Here is a 21,011-nt window from a genome sequence, read left to right on the forward strand (position 1 = left end):
CTAATAAATAAGATATTTAGCATTTTAGGTCATAATAAGTGCTGCAGAGGAAAATAAAATAGAGATGCTACTAAGGAGTGTTTAGAGTTTGGGGTGGGAGAGTTCTTGTGATTTGGAATAGGGTGGTCAAGGAAGGCCTCATCAAGATGATGCCATCTGAACAAAGATTTGAAAGGGGGGAAGAAGGAAGAGTTGTGGAAATTTTTGTGGCAAGGGACTACCAAGCAACGGGAACAGCAGATGCAAGGGCCCTGAGGTAGAAAATGCCTCGCATGTTCAAGGCATAGCAAGGAGGCCAGTACAACTGTTTAGCTGTCTATATACATGTTAATTTCTTCCCTTTCTTCCTCCTTACCCCAGATTGCTTTTTTTTTTTTTTTGCGGTACGTGGGCCTCTCACTGTTGTGGCCTCTCCCGTTGCAGAGCACAGGCTCTGGACACGCAGGCTCAGCGGCCATGGCTCACGGGCCCAGCTGCTCCGTGGCACGTGGGATCTTCCCGGACTGGGGCACGAACCTGTGTCCCCTGCATCGGCAGGCGGACTCTCAACCACTGCACCACCAGGGAAGCCCCCCTAAACACTCTTGGTGTTGTACATTCTGTGGGTTTTGACAAATGTATAATGATATATGTCCACCATGATAGTATGTATGGAATAGTTTCACTGCCCTAAAAACCCTCTGTGCTCTACTATTCATCTTTCCCTCTCCTCAGTCCCTGGAAACCACTGATCTTTTTACTGTCACCATAGTTCTGCCTTTTTCAGAGTGTCACATATTTGGAACATAGTATATAGCCTTTTCAGATTGACTTCTTTCATTTAGTAATATGCATTTAAGGTTCCTCTGTGTCTTTTCACGGTGTGATAGCTCATTTCTTTTTAGCAGTGCATGATATTCTGTTATATGGATGTATCACTTTATTTATCCATTCACCTTGTTTTACTTTTCTTTCAACCAATAGTCAAAGATTCCACATTTAATAGTTTTTTAGCTTAATGGTGACATAATTATTAGATTTTCTGCTAATGTCCTCTTTATTTCTAAGAGCCCTTTTTTGTTCTCTTTTTATAATGTCATACTGTTCTTGATTCCTGGGTCTAATATTTTCTCCTTTGAGACTATTAATAATATTTTGTTGAGGTTTTCATCTTCTTGCATAATGTGTTTCCTCCAAGTTCCTTGTTTTTGTTAGTTTTATTTGGGAAGGACTTCCTTTCTTCTGATTAGAGACTTCCTTCATGGTGATCCTTGGCCATCCACCTATATTTAAGTGGAGCACTAAAATGTTTATTGGAAGCTCTTTGTGCAGGGTTAGGGCTTGTCAACCTGATCTTACTGGGCCATTTGGTTGGAGAAGCTTTGATGTTGATATCTTTAGGATATCCCTTTTGGAACAGTTTCCTCGGAAAAGAGTCTTCTTTCCTCCTGCATGAAGGGTGTAAAGTTGAGCTGCCTATGTGATGGGTGCCTGAAAAGTGTGTCAAAATTTAGAATATAAAATGTCATGTGATTCCTATGATTTTCATTTGGGCTCTCTTCCTTAGCTGCATTCTTCAATCCAGAGACTATTTTACCCTGTCCAGGGAATAAACCCCCAATTTTCTGTCAAGGTAGATGACTGGTTTCCCCTATCTCAGCAGAAACTAAGTATTAGGCAAAAATCTAAGTGAAGATTACCCAGAGAGGTAAGCACAATGCTGAGACTGCTTCAGAAATCTTCACCAGCAAGTATCTCTACCATCACCTTCTGCTGGGCAGATTTTGTTCTAGTGGACACAGTAAGATTGTTGATCTTTAGGGGCTTTTGGCTGTATATGGAAGGTGGGCAAGGAATGTCTCTGATCCAGTTTCCTGCCTTCTTATGGTCAGCTTTGTCTCCTAAACTTTGTGCTCAGAGTTCATAAAAATCAGGTTCTTAAATGCCAGGGCGTGGTAGACACCAGGGAAGCACAGACCCTGCCATTTGCTTACCCTTCTGTATTGGCACTTTTTCACTGCTTTTGACCTTTTGTAATTTCCCTTCTCTTATGGACAATTCAGTCATACTTAATAAAAGTTTTCCTATTTTCTCCTGTAATTTTAGGTATTTTATACCAGGAGGTGCTTCTCTGTATATCCAGTTGTACAAATTGCACTGTTAAAGTGTCTGTTTTAAAATTATAACAAATGGTATACATTTTTCTGCGTCTTGGTTTTATCATCCAACATTGTTTTCAGGACTTCATCAGGTACTGATAGACAGAAAATTTGATACGATTTATTCATCTTAACAGTCATCCTTTGTGTGACTGATACATTTTATTCGTAGATGGACTTTTGGGTTGTTTGAAGTTGTTTGGTATCACAGTTTTGCACTGAAATGAGATGTCTGTGCACTGAGCAAGACGTAATCTAAGCCCCATACTCAGTGGGTCATATAGTAGGTACATCTTTAATTTGCCTTGATACTTCCATACTGCTCTTCAACTTGGCTGTTAGAATTGACATTTATATCAACAGTGTAGGAGAGTACCATTTTCTTATTTCTCTTCATATTAGGTGTTATCAAACTTCATTAGAAAAGAAAAAAAGTGATATTTCATTTTGATTTTTCTGCTAGCTAAAGCATTTAGCACCTTTTAAAATTCTTATCTGACCATTTAGGTATCCTTTTTTGAACTGTTTATTCATTTCCTGTGCTTATTTTACTGTCAACTTATTTTTGTCTCTTTCTCACTCTTTGAAAGAGTTGTACATATATTTTAGATATATGTTATACACTTTGTTGATATCTTCCAGTGCGCTCCGTTTACCCACTTTCACTGGATATACTTCCTATTTCACCAGTATTCATATGCTAGACCTCTCTACGGAGTCTTACTCTGGTATAGTCAAGTACTCACTGGACATTTTACCTTGATTACTGTCTCCACATCAATTTTTAAAAGTAGATCACATTGTTTGCTTCCTCAACTTACCACCTACCTTACCTTCCACACTCAGTCACTGAAGCTAGATACCTAAGGACCATCATAGGGTCTCTTTCCTTTGCTCCCCTTTGTAATTCATTTTCAAGTCTTGCCAATTTTACTGCCTGAGCATTTTAAAAAAAATCTGTCCTTCTTTAGTAATCTGAAGAAATGGTACTAAGGTAAATAATATATTATGAGGGTATTGTATAATGGAATGGGCCAGCTTAAGGTTAAACCTTGGTGACCATGCACTAGAAAATAAGGAGAGAGAGAAAGTGAAATTATTAAGAATCATTATTGAATAGTGATTGAGGACTATTGTTCTGGAATCAAACAGACCATGTTCAAATCACCTCCTTTGTTTGTTTATGAATAATTAAAAAAATATATCCACAAGCTAAGTGAAATGTACCCTGAAGAAAATTTAGTTCTCATTGTAAAAATTTTGACATATTGAAATATTCAGTACAAGTCACTTTTTCTTCAGGATTTGTCTATGTAGCATTCACTCAGTATCACTTTCTACTTGTTAATTTTCTACTTGTTAATTCACTTTGAAAATTCAGACTCTGGGTGGGAAAGAAGAGGAAAGATGAATTGCAACTAAACTTTTCCAAGTTCATGTATATATGCATGCACGTGTGCAGTGGATATGGTGGGTCGTGGGTCAGTTTTACTTTAACTCTCCATGTACAGAGTCAGCTCAGGCATCCCCATCTGTGCTCAGACTTCAAGTCACTTGGCAATGTGAAACAACATACACTTGCCTGCAGGTGCATTCATAAGTAGCAGATAGTAATAAAAAGGTGGAGTTGGTTGTATATATCCTTCCCCTATATTTTCCACCCTCTACTTTGAGCTCTGTTTAGTTTTTTAATTCTCTGAAGTTTGAGAACATAGGCCCCTAAAGTAATAGTCCTTACAATAACATTTGATTACAATGAAACCTTTGAATACCTGGTAGAGTTGTTAGTCTGTTTATTGGTGCGCTTGTTTTCTTAACTGCTTTAGTGGGGAGAAAGAAAATAACTTTTGAGTTTTAGGGTCTTGGAATATTTTCTTAGGTGGGGGGATATTTTAGCTTAAATAATATAACACCTCTCTAGCAGTTTTAATACCGCTAAAGATTTAAGCTATTATAGATTCACTGAGGATTATTAATTTCGTTATATGGCAAATATGTATAACTTCATTACTACATTGCAAATAAAATTTTAGCCTTTCTTTTCTTCGGAATTGGCTTCATAGTTTTAATTTGTCTGGCCATTATGTTATTAAGGCTGTTATTCACCTTAAGTAGCCTTAAGAACATTACAAATGGTCCTTTGGATGAAACAAAGCTATTAATTTTATAGCTTCATAGGAAGCAATCACAGCACCTGGGGTTGACTGTTAGATTTGAAAATGATCCAACAGTGACATAACAAATAAGAAGAAACTGTTTTTAAAATTGTATTACATTTATCTACTACCCTTCCCCCAACAAACAAATAATTATTTTACTTTGAATAAGAAAAGAGAAAGGAAACTGACAGTTTTTATTACCTAACATTTATCAGGTGTTATTTAATCTGTACAGTCTTACTTTATAACCAAGGAAGCTGAGTCAGAGGGATTTCAGTATCTTACTCAAGGTCACACAGCCAATTAATGCTCTTAAGTAAATCTGTTATCTTTTCTCTTTCCATAACAAGAATTCCAGTTAGTTAAAAATGTAAAGTTTATTTAAAATTTTGAATAATTATAAAAGTAACTTTGGTAAAATGTAAAAAGTACAAGCGCTCTGATAAAACGTAACTCTCCATTTTTCTCATTTTATTCTTGTGAAATACAATCCTTCTTATGTCCATCAGAGAACTAAAGCATTGAACATTTTGAACTTCCTTCAGATATTAGCCAGCTGGCGTGTTTTCCTAGCAAAACATTTTCTGATTTGACCACAGACCCTCTCAATCAGTTGTTACTGGTTTGAATAACATTACGCTGTCATGGTGGGCACCTGATCATGAAAGCTGATATTTGGAGTGCATTTTTATTTGTATTTAAAATGTTTTTATAATCCCAGTATAAACACTGTTAATCTAGTCAAAACCTTTTCTCACAAGATCAAGAGCTTGTATGGGCCGCTGGGACTGGGTCTTCCCGGGCTCTGCAGCTGGCGTCGACTTCTCCGCGCTTTTTGGTGGCCTCGCACGCCAGCGCCCTCCGGCTCCCGCCCGGCCCTCTCCCAGTCAGCCCGGCGGCAGGGCCATGGCGTGGCGGCGGCGGCCCGAGGCCCGCAGCGGGGCCCGCGGCGCGCTGGCGCTGCTAGCGCTGGCCCTGTGCGCGCCCGGGACCCGGGGCCGGGTGTTCCAGTGGTAGTCGGCCATGGTGAGCACCGAGTACGTGGACCCGTAGGCCAACCAGAGCGTGCGGAGCGCCTCGGAGAGCGGCCGCTTTGGCGAGAGTTCGCCCAAGGAGGGCGCGCGGGGCCTGGTGGGCGTCCCGCACGCCGAGGACTGTGACCCCGAGGGTTGCGCGTCCTGCACGCGCTTCCTCGTGCCCCGCGGCCGCGGGGGCGGCACCTTCAAGGACAAGGTGTTGGCGGCAGCGTGGTGGAACGCCTCGGCCGTGGTCCCGTACAACGAGGAGCGCCACGGGAACCTCACCGCGCCCTTGTCCCACGCGGGAACCGGAAATATAGTAGTCATTATTGTTAGCGACCCCAAAGGAAGAGAAATTGTGGATCTGGTGCAGAAAGACATTCCGGTCACAATGACCATAGGGCTCGGCACACGGCACGTACAGGAGTTCATCAGCAGTCAGTCAGTGGTGTTTGTGGCCATCGCCTTCATCACCATAATGATTATCTCATTAGCCTGGCTAATATTTTACTATATACAGCGCTTCCTATACACTGGCTCACAGTTTGGAAGTCAGAGCCATAGAAAGAAACAAAGAAACTTATTGGGCAGCTTCCTCTTCGTACTGTAAAGCATGGAGAAAAGGGAATTGATGTTGATGCTGAAAGTTGTGCAGTGTGTATTGAAAATTTTAAAGGAAAGGATGTTATCAGAATCCTGCCATGCAAGCATATTTTTTATAGAATATGCATTGACCCATGGCTTTTGGATCACCGAATGTGTCCAATGTGTAAACTTGATGTCATCAAAGCCCTGGGATATTGGAGAGAGCTTGAGGACATGCAGGAGACGCCCGCCCCAGAATCTCCCCCAGGGGCGTTTCGACTGCAGATCTGAGTCTTACTTTACCAGATGGTGACAGAAGTGACGCGGGCAGCTCAGCACTGCCCACCACCAGCGACTCCGTGCTGCCTTGCGAGGCCAGTTTTAAAGAGGATGATGGTGAAAACACGGCCTTGCTAGAGACAAGCAGGAGTGACCCTCAGTGTGAAGGACTTTCTCCTGGCGTATAACCTGCCGGCAGTTTCATGGACAGAGCTTGGGCTTGAATTAAAGGACATTTTATTTTTTTTACTTTAGCACATAGTTTGTATATGTGAAAATAATGTACATTCTTTTACCTTTCAGGTTCTGATTTGATATACAAAGGGCTAAGATACTTTATTCTTAAAAATAATTTTTGATTAGTCTTCATATATTTATCTATTAAAATGTATCATAAGATTAATTCTAAGCAAGGATGCTTCTAGACTAAGCACATTGAATTCAGACTAGTTCAAATGGAGTTGTGTGATTATATTCAGTAATTGATCACATGAGTTTCCCTGGAGGAAAGACTTTTTTAGAACATTAAACTTGTAAATGTGATGAGAGAAATCTATCGCTTCCTTGCACCTCTGTACTATAGAGAGATTTCCAGACCTTAGAGCACTTTCATTGTTGTTTTTTATTTGGAGTTATGGGAAAAGCACTGGTTGACTTTAGGATTTGCATTTCTCCCTTTCATTACCTAATTTCCTCTAACAACCTTGATGGGGAGGGAAGTTTTGTCCATTTTTTTCTGTACAAATAAAAAAAGCTACGATTCCGTGTTGTGCACGAGCATGAAGTTCTTCATTGCTTGTTAAAGAAATGGAGTAGACAGACTCTGATGTACTCTGACATGGCGTTTTTGGGGGTAAATGATGAATATACTGATTCCAACTGCAGTTTAATCTTTACAGTTATAAAGGGTGGTAGATGGGGACTTTTCATTGCTGTTGTAACACAATAAACAAGTAACCAGTTTTCTTGAAAAAAATAAAAAAGCTTGTATAGTTTTACTTTAACTAGTTATAGTCATTAGTATGAGATTTGTACATTTATATTAGGCAAAATCTTAATTTATTTTTAACATGAAGGATGTTATACCAAAATAGTTTCTAGGAATTTTTGAGATAAAACAATTTAGTTTTGAAACTCTAAATAACTGGATTTATTTAACTTAAATACCACTTGGAAATTTTATGGTATGTAACCTTTGTGGGATTGGGAAGTAAAGTATACAATTTTGATGCAATGCTGAGATATTACAAATCTGTCTTACATTTGGGTTATGGGTCCAGTGTTTGAGAGTTACTCATTCTTTTGGTTGTTCATTGAACTAATTTCATGAAATATAATTAATTTTCGTAATTTTTATATAACAGGTCTCTACTCCAAGGACAATAAAGATAATTTCCTTAGTTGCCTCCATATGGTTGAGTAAAGAGTTAATTATTTTAAGGCAGTTTGAGCACCTTGTCTTAAATTTGGATAGTAGTTAGAAAATATCTTTATAAAAGATATAGAGATTTGAAAGAGTCAGATATGTAGAAAATAATATATTATTTGGCTGTGTTTGATTTCTTTCTATTATTCTTCATTGGCTAAAGATGATGTTATAATTTAGTTCCAATGACTAGTACTATTTAAATACGCACCCATTATTTTAAATGCTATTAATGGGAAGATATTGCTGTTAGCAGAAACTACTAGCATATTAACTATGGAAGAGGGCAACAAAATCTGCATCTCAAAACCATGTATGGATACTTAAAATTATTTGTTACTCATGCTGCAGAAAGGAGCAGTTAGAATTTTTTTACTGAATTAGGTCTATCATGTTTTGGAGGGCACCATTATTAATATCTGAGATATTAAGTGGGACGGAATGCAATCAATTAAAAATCTTCAACATGTCCACTGAGATAATTTATCATGTAGATATTGAAGAAGAGGAAAAAACGAACAATTTTGTCTGATTAGTAACATCTGACACCTTATAGAAAGAAACCTGACTATGGCTTCTTAGCACTTGTTTGTTATAGTTTAGTGCGATGATGAGCAGGGAAGATTCAAAATTCTTTTCTGACCCCAAATTTTAGCACCGATATTTTGCTTCTGAAATAGTAATGAAATAAAACATAATTTTTTAAAATTTAATTTTTATGTTCATGCATTAAGACTAACACTTGGAATAATGTGATATGTAGGAATTCAGTATGACATGACAGTTTTAAATAAGAGATTAAAAATACATTAGCAAGAAGAACTAAAAGGAACTAAGTATTAACAGAATCAAATGTTTCCCCAGTCAATAGCACTTAAGTTCAGTTCACTGCTCACCCATCTCCCCACTTTGGGTAGAAGAAATTTAGTGAAGTTCAGGAAATAAGATGACTATATTTGCTAAATTTGTCATGTGCAAACTTATTATAGTTGTTCATATTTTTAAAAATCATCAAAATCTTTTTCTTTTATATCTGGTTTTAAAATTATGCCATAGCTCAACTTTGATGTTCTTTTAAAATCCACAGGAATTCAATGTAGACTTTTCTATGACAAAATTCAGTTTGTACTTTCTATCTTAATTGTAAGTTAATGAATATCTAGCATCCAACTTTATCATTTTATTTTTGGCATTATCTCTTTCAGTACAGTGGAGAATTTACAGTCTCTCTCAGCGATGTCTTATTGACCTGGAAATACTTACTACATGAGAAATTGAATTTACCAGTTGAAAATATGAAAGTGATTGACCATTATGAGAACATTAGGAAGATTTATGATGATTTCTTAAAGAATAGTAACATGTTAGATATGATTGATGTTTATAAAAAATGTAATGTTTTGACTTCAAATTATGAGAATTATGCCAACATATCTCCTGTAAGTATTTTTTAAATAATTTTATCTTAATCAAATTAAAATTTGGCTAGATTTATTTTTACTTTAAATGATGGATCAGCATTTATAATAACTTGATAATGCTTTTGCTCTTTGGATCATGTTAAGAATGGAAAATTTAGCTACTTGAAAGCTAGTCGTTACTGGAGAGAAATATTTTGGTGGTAAATTTTGTTGAATTTGTGTTATTATTTGGTTCAAATATAAGGACAGCTACTTATTAGATCAAAACATTTTTAATAAATCAGTATCAAGTACGTGATTTCTTTTTGAATTATGTCAGGGATTGATTTTGTATTTTCTTGGTTTAATGTGCATCTGTTCATTTGGCATATATTGTATAAATGATTGCTATGACTCTTTCTATGGATTAGTAATAGTTTTTACTAAGATAGAGTATCATTTCATGAGGATAGTATGATGCAATATACATGAGGTAATACACTATTCCTTTTTTTTTGCAGACACATTCATTGCCTTATTTTTTTATAGAGTATAAATTTTAAAGTTAATGGAGTAGCATCCCTTGCAGTTTGGTTTTGTCTACATTATAGTTGATAAACTGTTTTAGAATATATTTGAATATATCTAGTTTGTTTTAAAGTATTGAAAATATATTTCTTTATCTTAACATATACCAAGTGCCACTAAAGTAGTAATTAAACAGTGGTAATAAAAGAATAATTGCAGCCATAACTAGAAGAAAATGTTTACTGGATTTTCTCAGATATTAAAATAGTTTATAAATATTACTATCTGATACTTGGGAATAATGTTTTGTCTGCTTAGAATAGAAACCACAATAACAGTTGTTTAAGACAATGGAAGTTTGTTTCATTCTTTTATAAAAGATGTCAAAAGGTTAGCATCTAGGACTGATATGATAGGTTCATGGTTATCAGATAGTACCTAGGATTTTACTGTCAGTCTGCTCTCCTATCTTAGTTCTTGACTTCTACCCTCAAGATCATTTGTAGTCCAAGATAGTTGTTGGAGCTCCAGACATTGTATCAACATTTCATGCAGCAGGAAATAGTAAGGGAGCACCACACTCTCTTTTCCTTTGAAAGAGATGTAGCTCTTTTGCTTCCATCTCATTAACCAAAGCTTAGTCATATGGCCAGACCAACATGCTAGCAAGGATGGAGAATATAGTCTTTATTCTGGGTAGTAATATGCCAGAAGATAAAAGAAAGCTCTGATACTAAGGAAGAAGGGGAGAATGGATACTGGCAGGCGGTTTGTTGTCTTTGCCTCATGGGGCTATCATGGAAACCTTTGCCTTTTTGTAACTTTCTCAAAATACATGCACACATGTGTACATGTATACCCACACATACTCATCCACACCATGATGAGGATACTTGTGAGTGAAGACAGTTTTTTTTATTCCTCTCTAGTTATGTTTTATTTGCTTACCTGTAGAGATGATTTTTAACTACTTTTCACAAAGTTAATTTAGAGAAGTTTATCAAACACAAGTATTAGATTGTAGGAACAACAAACATGAGTTTCTGATAAGCCAGTGAGAGTATAATCTGCCTGAGGTCTTTGTTTTCATTTTATCCTTTGCCTATAAGTCCTCTAATAAGTTTCTTCATTTAAGTGAATCAGCGTATAGTGTGAGATATATAAGGTTTTACATTTGAGGAAGTTCTGTCTCCAAATATCAATATGTCTCCTTTGAAGAACATCAGGAATGAAGTGGGAACTGCTGAGACGGTAATATATGAAGCAGAAAATTTTCTGTATTTAAATCTTAGAAGGCTAACAACTTGATCTCTGGTACTTATGTTACTCAAAGGAAATTTGCAGCGAGGAAAAAGTGAGCAGGAAAATATCCCTAGATCGACATTTCAAAAATATGCTAAATGTAACCCTAATTTATGCTAAAAGTATCTTTAAAGATACATATCAGAAAGTTCTAAATATTTCTGAGCTTCAGGGTCCTGAAATATCATGATCCTAATAAGCTTTTTCGTTTTTGATTTATTGTAGCCTAAATAAGGCAAGAATTAAGAGGAATTAAGATAAAGGTAAGACAGGGAAGTTCTGGGAACATAATTTGAATGATAGCCCTTTCTCCTTTGTTTCCTACTTTTATAATTCCTCTCCCGAGGAACATGGATGCAGGGCCCATGGGCATCTGGGAGCATAGAAGTCCTTGGATGCTAACTGGACTCTAAGTAAGGAGAATTGTTACAGAGATTGCTCTCATGAACTGAGTAATTATCTGGAGGACAAAATCAGAGACCTGGGCTGAGGAGCAGAAGTGGTAGGTCCTGAGAAGAGCTAAGCAGCCCTCAGAAATCTGAGGAAGGTCAATAAATGCCTTCTATGAGTGTGCCAGGGTTCTTTTACTCTCAAGAAGCAGCAGAGTAGCTGAGTGGATGGTCTTACTGTTGGTGAGGCTTGAGAGACCACAAGAAGACTGTTTTTCAGCCTAAGCAGGTGACTGGCAGCTTGCTTATTTCTCCACTGCTGCTCAATAAGGAGTAGAGACCATTTCAACTTCCATTACTCATAGAACTGTCATCACTTAATGGACCTCAACAGTCAGCTGGGCCCTAAAGAGCCAGTGAAGAGAAGCAACGGTCACCTAAGGGGTCTCAGTGGCCAGAAAGATGAATCAGCTAAGAACACACATGCCTAACAAAATAGAGCTGCTCGAAGGGAATGATAGCAAATTGAATCCAGCGAAATAATAAGTACTCAAGGAACTTCAAGTATATACCTAAACATAAGACTTTCTAGACATTAAAAAAAAAAGAAGAAAAGTTTTCCCAATGTAACAGATGAATTCAGACTCAAATTAGTATCCCGAAAGTCAAGTACAATAAGTAAAGCACAGAGTAAAACACATAAAGAAACAAAGAGGGAAAGTTAAGAAACTTGGAGGTTAGATCTAGAGGATTAAGAAACTTAGAGGTTAGATCTAGAGGATTTAACATATAAATGTTAGGAGTTCTAGAAGGAGAAAAAAGAACAGATGCAAAAGAGGCCATGATAAAATAAATCATATATTTGTTACAACTACATTTGTTATAATAAATATTTTCCTGAGTCTCCTAAGGAGTGTTTATGAAGTTCCAGGCTGAATTGATGAGAAATGACACATACCTAGACATATCCTGGTAAAATTCCTGAACTCTTAATTTCCTGGCAGAAAGAACAAGTTATTTAAAAAGAACAAAAAATTAAATAGCATGTCCTGAAAGTGACCTAAGAATTCCATCCTCAATCAAGATATCATTTATCAGCCAAGTTAAGGAAGGATTTGTGAGGATATGCAAAAATTTAAAGAATGTCATCATCATACCTCGTGTGAAGCATTTACCTTTCCAAAGACTAATAATTAAACAGATGAACTGGAGCAGCGGTCTATCTAGGGAAAGATGGTAGTGAGCACTAAAACTTGGAGTGTGTATGTGCAGTTAAAATGATAAGGATGGACTGGGAATATGTGAGCTAAAATGGAAGACTTACCCTAAGAGAGATTCTAATACTAGTTCAGAATTAAAACTGCTAAACTTCGTAGTTTGTTAGGGGTAAGTAGCAGGCATTATCACTTTTAAAAAAGAATAGAGAAATATGAGTCTGATTTGAGTACAGGGAGAGTAAAGTCAACTATTAATGGAATGGAAAAAATGGAATGGAAAAAAAAAAGTACATCTTCCAAATAAGAGGATAAAAATACAGTGAGTAGCAACCTGTCAAATCAGTAAAGATACAAATCAGTAAAATTAATAGTGTACCACAGCAAATATATTGTGATTTTTATCTTGCCTAAGAAAGCTTTATGCTATATATATATATATTTTTTTTCTTTTTTTTGCGGTACGCGGGCCTCTCACTCTTGTGGCCTCTCCCGTTGCGGAGCACAGGCTCTGGACGCTCAGGCTCAGCAGCCATGGCTCACCGGCCCAACCACTCCGTGGCATGTGGGACCTTCCCAGACCGGGGCCTGAACCCGTGTCCCCTGCATCGGCAGGCGGACTCTCAACTACTGCGCCACCAGGGAAGCCCTATGCTATATTATCTAGAGTCCTTGTCTAACTTTGAGGTCTAGGAACTGCTTTACACTAAAAATTATTTAGGACTAGAAGGAGATTTTGTTTATGTGGATTATATCTATTGATATTTTCCATATTAAAAATTAAAGAGAAATGTTTAAAATGTTTATCAGTTATTAAAATATTGATATTGAACCTATTACATTTTAATATGAATAACATTATGTTATGAAGAATAACTTTATTTTCCAAAAATAAAAAAATTGTGAGAATAGTGACATTGTTTTACATTTTTATGAGTATCTTTAATATCATGTGTGATAGAAAATACCTGGATTCACATGTCTGCTTCTATTTGATAAGTTAGTTTGATTGAAGTATATCAAGAAAATTCAGATTCACATACATAGTTGGAAAAGGAGGACTTCCCATATACCCTGAATGGGTCTTAAGGACCTCAGAAGTACTTGGATCATACTTTGATACCCACTGAACTGATCTAGAATAATGTACTTTGCATGTAATTAAATATGAAAGTGTTTTTTAACTAGAAGGTAATATTCTCCCATTTCTAAAAATAATATTGTGTTTATGGAAAAATAAATCTTTGCTTTCAGCATCTCTTCTGAAAACATAAGAACCACAAGTGTGAGTACTACCATTATTCAAAATTTGTTAAATAGTAAATTCTTATTTTGGTGATCTTGAATTTTGAGATTGAAAAATTGTATATGTTATAAACAACAAAATTCTAGGCTTTCTAGTTTTTTTTTTAATCACTTGATTAACTCTTTATGAGTACCAGCTTATCATATCAGTAGAATTGTGGCAAATGCTATTTCTTTTCAAGGAGTATATATTGGTGAGTTACTTTAGTTATAATTTTGCAATATCTCACTGGGCTTTGTTAATTCAGTTTGTCCCTTTCCTTCAGGTTTACTTATCAGGAATTGTGTGTGTGTTTGTGTTTGTACATACCTGTATAATCTTCAATCCCTTAGAATAAATGAAATAATATGGAGATATTGAGTAGTGTGTCAGGCTGAAAGCAAATATCTCTTTATAAATTATTTTTTCGTGGAAACTCTTATTTTGTTTGAAATATTGTGGCTTAGGAAAATAGATTTACTTATGTATATTCCAAAATGAAGCATTTATTGTGGGCATTAGCTAAGACTTTCTTCCGTACAAATAAAAGGCTCAGATGAAATTTCCAAGGTCATCTTTTAACTCTGAACTTGTAAAACTCTTTGAGTACAAATGCCATTGGAAACAGATTGTTAGGAAATTTAATTGCATGTAATATTATGGACTGCCAACAAAAGTCAGGTAATGTGCTGTACACTGGAACATCAGAGACACTAAGTAGAGCTAGGTGTGAAATATTTTTTACAGTTGGCGTAGCATTTTGTTAGTAACATCTTGTATTTCTTACAGAGTCAACTACGGGATTTTCTGTCTGGCAGACAGTATGCAGTAGATAATGAAACTGATTTTTCTGAACCAATGTCACCAATTAGTAAACACAACTGGGATAATGAAAAGGTATGGCTAAATTGTGAGTAAATAAAAGCAGGATATGATCCTCTTAAAATCACTGTGAATTTGTACGTTACAGTTACTATTTTTTTAAAAATTTTTTAAAAGTTTTTAATTTGCTTAAATAAAAAAAATTTGTGAAGAGTAGTACATTGGAGACTGCCAAGAGCATGGTAATAATCAGTTTATTCATGGTTTTGGGCCATGGTAACAGGCACTGTGCAAAAATAGGTATCACTAAGTATCGGAAAAGTTGGTACAGGTTGCCAGAGTTCTTTGAATTTTTACATTTGGTATACGTCACAGTTAGTATTTTATTTTATTTTATTTCATTTAGTAATATACTTACTTATTTATTTATTTATTTTTGGCTGCTTTGGGTCTTTGTTGCTGTGCGCACTGGCTTTCTCTAGTTGTGGCGAGTGGGGGCTTCTCTTGCTTGCGGTGCGTGTGCTTCTCATTGTGGTGGCTTCTCTTGTTGCAGAGCGTGGGCTCTTGGCACACAGGCTGCAGGAGTTGTGGCACGCAGGTTCAGTAGTTGTGGGACGTGGGCTGTAGAGCTCAGGCTCAGTAGTTGGGGCGCGTGGGCTTAGTTGCTGCGCAGCATGTGGGATCTTCCCAGACCAGGGCTCGAACCCATGTCCCCTGCATTGGCAGGCAGATTCTTAACCTCTGTGCCACCAGGGAGGTCCCACAGTTAGCATTTTAAATGGTTGATTCTTAGGAGAATATGTCCTGTTCTCCACTCTTTAAAAAATCTGTTTCTACTCTTTGCAGTAGAATAGCTGATGCATCATGAGTTCTGATAACAGGATTTGCTGTCTAAACAAACCACAGAAAAGTAGTACAGGTTTGGTTTAATATAAGTTACCTTCAGCTGAACACTATTCTAGGTACCTAATTACATGTAGTAATTCCTCACTAACGATGGGAGTTGTGTTTATGAAAGTTTCTTAGTAAAATTACCATTGACAAGATGAAAGGTTAAGAGTACTGGAAAGAGCATATCTAAAAATATGTTATATGAGATTGGTTCAGATGGCGGAGTAGAAGGACATGCTCTCACTCTTTCTTGCGAGAACACTGGAATCACAACTAACTGCTGAACAGTCATCGACAGGAAGACACTGGAACTCACCAAAACAGATACCTCACATCCAAAGACAAAGGAGAAGCCACAAGGAGATGGTAGGAGGGGCGCAATCACAATAAAATCAAATCCCATACCTGCTGGATGGGTGACCCACAAACTGGAGAACACTTATACCACAGAAGCCCACCCACTGGAGTGAAGGTTGTGAGCCCCACTTCAGGCTTCAGAACCTGGGGGTCCGGCAAAGGGAGGAGGAATTCCTAGAGAATCAAACTTTGAAGGCTAGCGGGATTCAATTGCACAACTTCGACAAAACTGGGGGAAACGGAGACTCCACTCTTGGAGGGCACACACAAAGTAGTGTTTGCATCGGGACCCAGGGGAAGAAGCAGTGACCCCACAGAGACTGAACCAGACCTACCTGCTAGTGTTGAGGGGTCGCTTGCAAAGAGGCGGGGGGTGGCTCTGTCTCACCGTGAGGACAAGGACACTGGCAGCAGAAGTTCTGGGAAGTACTCCTTGGCGTGAGCCCTCGCAGAGTCCGCCATTAGCCTCACCAAAGAGCCCGGGTAGGCTCCAGTGTTGGGTCACCTCAGGCCAAACAACCAACAGGGTGGGGACACAGCCCCACCCATCAGCAGGCAAGTGGATTAAAGTTTTATTGAGCTCTGCCCACCAGAGAAACACCCAGCTCTACCCACCACCAGTCCCTCCCATCAGGAAACTTGCACAAGCCTCTTAGACAGCCTCATCCACCAGAGGGCAACAGCAGAAGCAAGAAGAACTACAATCCTGCAGCCTGTGGAGCAAAAACCACATTCATAAAAAGACAGACAAGATGAAAAGGCAGAGGGCTATCTACCAGATGAAGGAACAAGGTAAAACCCCAGAAAAACAACTCAACAAAGTAGAGATAGGCAACCTTCCAGAAAAAGAATTCAGAATAATGATAGTGAAGATTATTCAGGAACTCAGAAAAAGAATGGAGGCAAAGATCGAGAAGATGCAAGAAATGTTTAATAAAGACCTAGAAGAACTGAAGAACAAACAGAGATGAACAATACAATAATTGAAATGAAAAATACACTAGAAGGAATCAATAGCAGAATAACTGAGGCAAGAACGGATAAGTGACCTGGTAGACAGAATGGTGGAAGTCACTGCTGCAGAACAGAATAAAGAGAAAAGAATGAAAAGAAATGAAGACAATCTAAGAGAACTCTGGGACACATTAAATGCAACAACATTTGCATTATAGGGGTCCCAAAAGGAGAAGAGAGAGAGAAAGAATCCGAGAAAATATTTGAAGAGATTATAGTTGGAAACTCCCCTAACATGGGAAAGGAAATAGCTACCCAAATCCAGGAAGCACAGAGAGTCCCATACAGGATAAAACCAAGGAGAAACACACCAAGACACATAGTAATCTAATTGGCAAAAATTAAAGACAAAGAAAAATTATTGAAAGCAGCAAGAGAAAAACGGCAAATAACATACAAGGGAACTACCATAAGGTTAACAGCTGATTTCTCAGCAGAAACTCTACAAGCCAGAAGGGAGTGGAATGATATACTTAAAGTGATGAAAGGGAAGAACCTACAACCAAGATTACTCTACCCAACAAGGATCTCATTCAGATTCGATGGAGAAATCAAAAGCTTTACAGACATGCAAAAGCTAAAAGACTTCAGCACCACCAAACCAGCTCTACAACAAATGCTAAAGGAACTTCTTTAAGTGGGAAACACAAGAGAAGAAAAGGACCTACAAAACAAACCCAAAACAAAAAGACAATGGTCATAGGAACATACATATCGAAAATTATCTTAAACGTGAATGGATTAAGTGCTCCAACCAAAAGACACAGGCTTGCTGAATGGATACAAAAACAAGACACATACAGATGCTGTCTATAAGAGACCCACTTCAGACCTAGTGACACATACAGACTGAAAGTGAGGGGATGGAAAAAGATAACTCCATGCAAATGGAAATCAAAAGAAAGCTGGAGTAGCAATATTCATATCAGATAAAATAGATGTTAAAATAAAGAATGTTACAAGAGACAAGGAAGGACACTACATAAAGATCAAGGGATCTATCCAAGAAGAAGATATAACAATTATAAATATATATGCACCCAACATAGGAGCACCTCAATACATAAGGCAACTGCAAACAGCTGTAAAAGAGGAAATCGACAGGGACACAATAATAGTGGGGGACTTTAACACCTCACTTACACCAATGGACAGATCATCTAAACAGAAAATTAATGAGGAAACACAAGCTTTAAGTAACACAATAGACCAGATAGATTTCGTTGATATTTATAGGACATTCCATCCAAAAACAGCAGATTACACTTTCTTCTCAAGTGCGCATGGAACATTCTCCAGGATAGATCACATCTTGGGTAACAAATCAAGCCTCAGTAAATTTAAGAAAATTGAAATCATATCAAGAATCTTTTCTGACCACAATGCTATGAGATTAGCAATCAATTACAGGGAAAAAAAACGTAAAAAACACAAACACATGGAGGCTAAAAAATATGTGACTAAATAACCAAGTGCTCACTGAAGAAATCAAAGAGCGAATAAGAAAATACCTAGAGACAAATGACAAAACACAATGATCTGCTGCTGTGGGATGCAGCAAAAGCAGTTCTATCAGGGAAGTTTATAGCTATACAAGCCTACCTCAAGAAACAAGAAAAATCTCAAATAAACAATCTAACCTTACACCTAAAGGAACTAGAGAAAGAAGAACAAACGAAACCCAAAGTTAGTAGAAGGAAAGAAATCATAAAGATCAGAGCAGAAATAGATGAAATACAAACAAAGAAAGCAATAGCAAAGATCAATAAAACTAAAAGCTGGTTCTTTGAGCAGATAAACAAAATTGATAACCCATTAGCCAGACTCATCAAGAAAAAGGGAGAGGACGCAAATGAATAAAATTAGAAATGAAAAAGGAGAAGTTACAACAGACACCACAGAAATGCAAAGCATCCTGAGAGACTACTACAAGCAACTCTATGCTAATAAAATGGACAACCTGGAAGAAATGGACACATTCTTAGAAAGGTATAACCCCCCAAGCCTGAACCAGGAAGAAGTAGAAAATATGAACAGACTAATCACAAGTAATGAAATTAAAACTGTGATTAAAAATCTTCCAACAAACAAAAGTCCAGGACCAGATGGCTTCACAGGTGAATTCTATGAAACATTTAGAGAAGAGCTAACACCCATCCTTCTCAAACTCTTCCAAAAACTTGCGGATTAAGGAACACTCCCAAACTCATTCTATGAGGCCACCATCACCCTGATACCAAAACCAGGGAAAGATACTACAAAAAAACAAAATTACAGACCAATATCATTGATGAATATAGATGCAAAAATCCTCAACAAAATACTAGCAAACAGAATCCAACAACACATTAAAAGGATCATACACCATGATCAAGTGGGATTTACCCCGGGATGCAAGGATTCTTCAATATACGCAAGTCAATCAATGTGATGCATCATATTAACAAACTGAAGAATAAAAACCATATGATCATCTCAGTAGATGCAGAAAAAGCTTTTGACAAAATTCAACACCCATTTATGATAAAAACTCTCCAGAAAGTGGGCATAGAGGGAACCTATCTCAACATAATAAAGGCCATATATGACAAACCCACAGCAAACATCATTCTCAATGGTGAAAAACTGAAAGCATTTCCTCTAAGATCAGGAACAAGACAAGGTTGCTCACTCTCACCACTATTATTCAACATAGTTTTGGAAGTCCTAGCCACGGCAATCAGAGAAGAATAAGATATAAAAGGAATACAAATTGGAAAAGAAGTAAAACTGTCACTGTTTGCAGATGACATGATACTATACATAGAGAATCCTAAATATGCCACCAGAAAACTTCTAGAGCTAATCAATGAATTTGGTAAAGTTGCAGGATACAAACTTCATGCACAGAAATCTCTTGCATTCCTATACACTAATGATGAAAAATCTGAAAGAGAAATTAAGGAAACACGCCCATTTACCACTGCAACAAAAAGAATAAAATACCTAGGATTAAACCTACCTAGGGAGACAAAAGACCTGTATGCAGAAAACTATAAGACACTAATGAAAGAAATTAAAGATGATACCAACAGATGGAGAGATATACCATGTTCTTGGATTGGAAGAATCAATATTGTGAAAATGACTATACTACTCAAAACAATCTACAGATTCAATGCAATCCCTATCAATTTACCAATGGCATTTTTTACGGAACTAGAACAAAAAATCTTAAAATTTGTATGGAGACACAAAAGACCCCGAATAGCCAAAGCAGTCTTGAGTGAAAAAAACGGAGCTGGAGGAATCAGACTCCCTGACTTAAGACTATACTATGAAGCTACAGTAATCAAGACAATATGGTACTGGCACAAAAACAGAAACATAGATCAATGGAACAGGATAGAATGCCCAGAGGTAACCCAACACACTTATGGTCAACTGATCTATGAGAAAGGCGGCAAGGATATACAATGGAGAAAAGACAGTCTCTTCAATACGTGGTGCTGGGAAAACTGGACAGCTACATGTAAAAGAATGAAATTATAACACTCCCTAACACCATACACAAAAATAAACTCAAAATGGATTCGAGACCTAAATATAAGACTGGACACTATACACCTCTTAGAAGAAAACATAGGAAGAACACTGTTTGACATAAATCACAGCAAGATCTTTTTTGATCCACCTCCTAGAGTAATGGAAATAAACACAAAAGTAAACAAATGGGACCTAATGAAACTTCAAAGCTTTTGCACAGCAAAGGAAACCATAAAGAAGACGAAAAGACAACCGTCAAAATGGAAGAAAATATTTGCAAACGAATCAACGGACAAAGGATTAATCTCCAAAATATATAAACAGCTCATGCAGCTCATTATTAAAGAAACAAACAACCCAATCCAAAAATGGGCAGAAGACCTAAATAGACATTTCTCCAAAGAAGACTTACAGATGGCCAAGAAGCACATGAAAAGCTGCTCAGCATCACTAATTGTTAGAGAAATGCAAATCATAACTACAGTGAAGCATCACCTCACACCAGTTAGAATGGGCATCATCAGAAAATCTACAAACAACAAATGCTGGAGAGGGTGTGGATAAAAGGGAACCCTCTTGTACTGTTGGTGGGAATGTAAATTGATACTGCCACTATGGAGAACAGTATGGAGGTTCCTTTAAAAACTAAAAACAGAATTACCATATGATCCAGCATTC

General features: G+C 37.2%; 1 protein-coding gene and 1 pseudogene across 4 annotated transcripts in view; both read left to right on the top strand.

The window, feature by feature from the left end:
- PARPBP (PARP1 binding protein) overlaps positions 1-21,011 on the top strand; it is a 112,469-nt gene that overhangs the window by 6,047 nt on the left and 85,411 nt on the right. For 3 of the 4 annotated variants that reach the window (XM_067697731.1, XM_067697730.1, XM_067697733.1), the window contains exons 3-4: positions 8,812-9,045; positions 14,514-14,621. In XM_067697731.1, coding sequence (XP_067553832.1) covers positions 8,812-9,045; positions 14,514-14,621 — 342 coding nt within the window. The remainder of the gene's footprint in view (positions 1-8,811; positions 9,046-14,513; positions 14,622-21,011) is intronic. The other variant, XM_067697734.1, reaches the window with a different exon arrangement.
- LOC137202333 (E3 ubiquitin-protein ligase RNF149 pseudogene) lies at positions 5,204-6,957 on the top strand (annotated as a pseudogene).

This window comes from Pseudorca crassidens, chromosome 11, assembly GCF_039906515.1.
Source record: "Pseudorca crassidens isolate mPseCra1 chromosome 11, mPseCra1.hap1, whole genome shotgun sequence".
NCBI lineage: Eukaryota > Metazoa > Chordata > Mammalia > Artiodactyla > Delphinidae > Pseudorca > Pseudorca crassidens.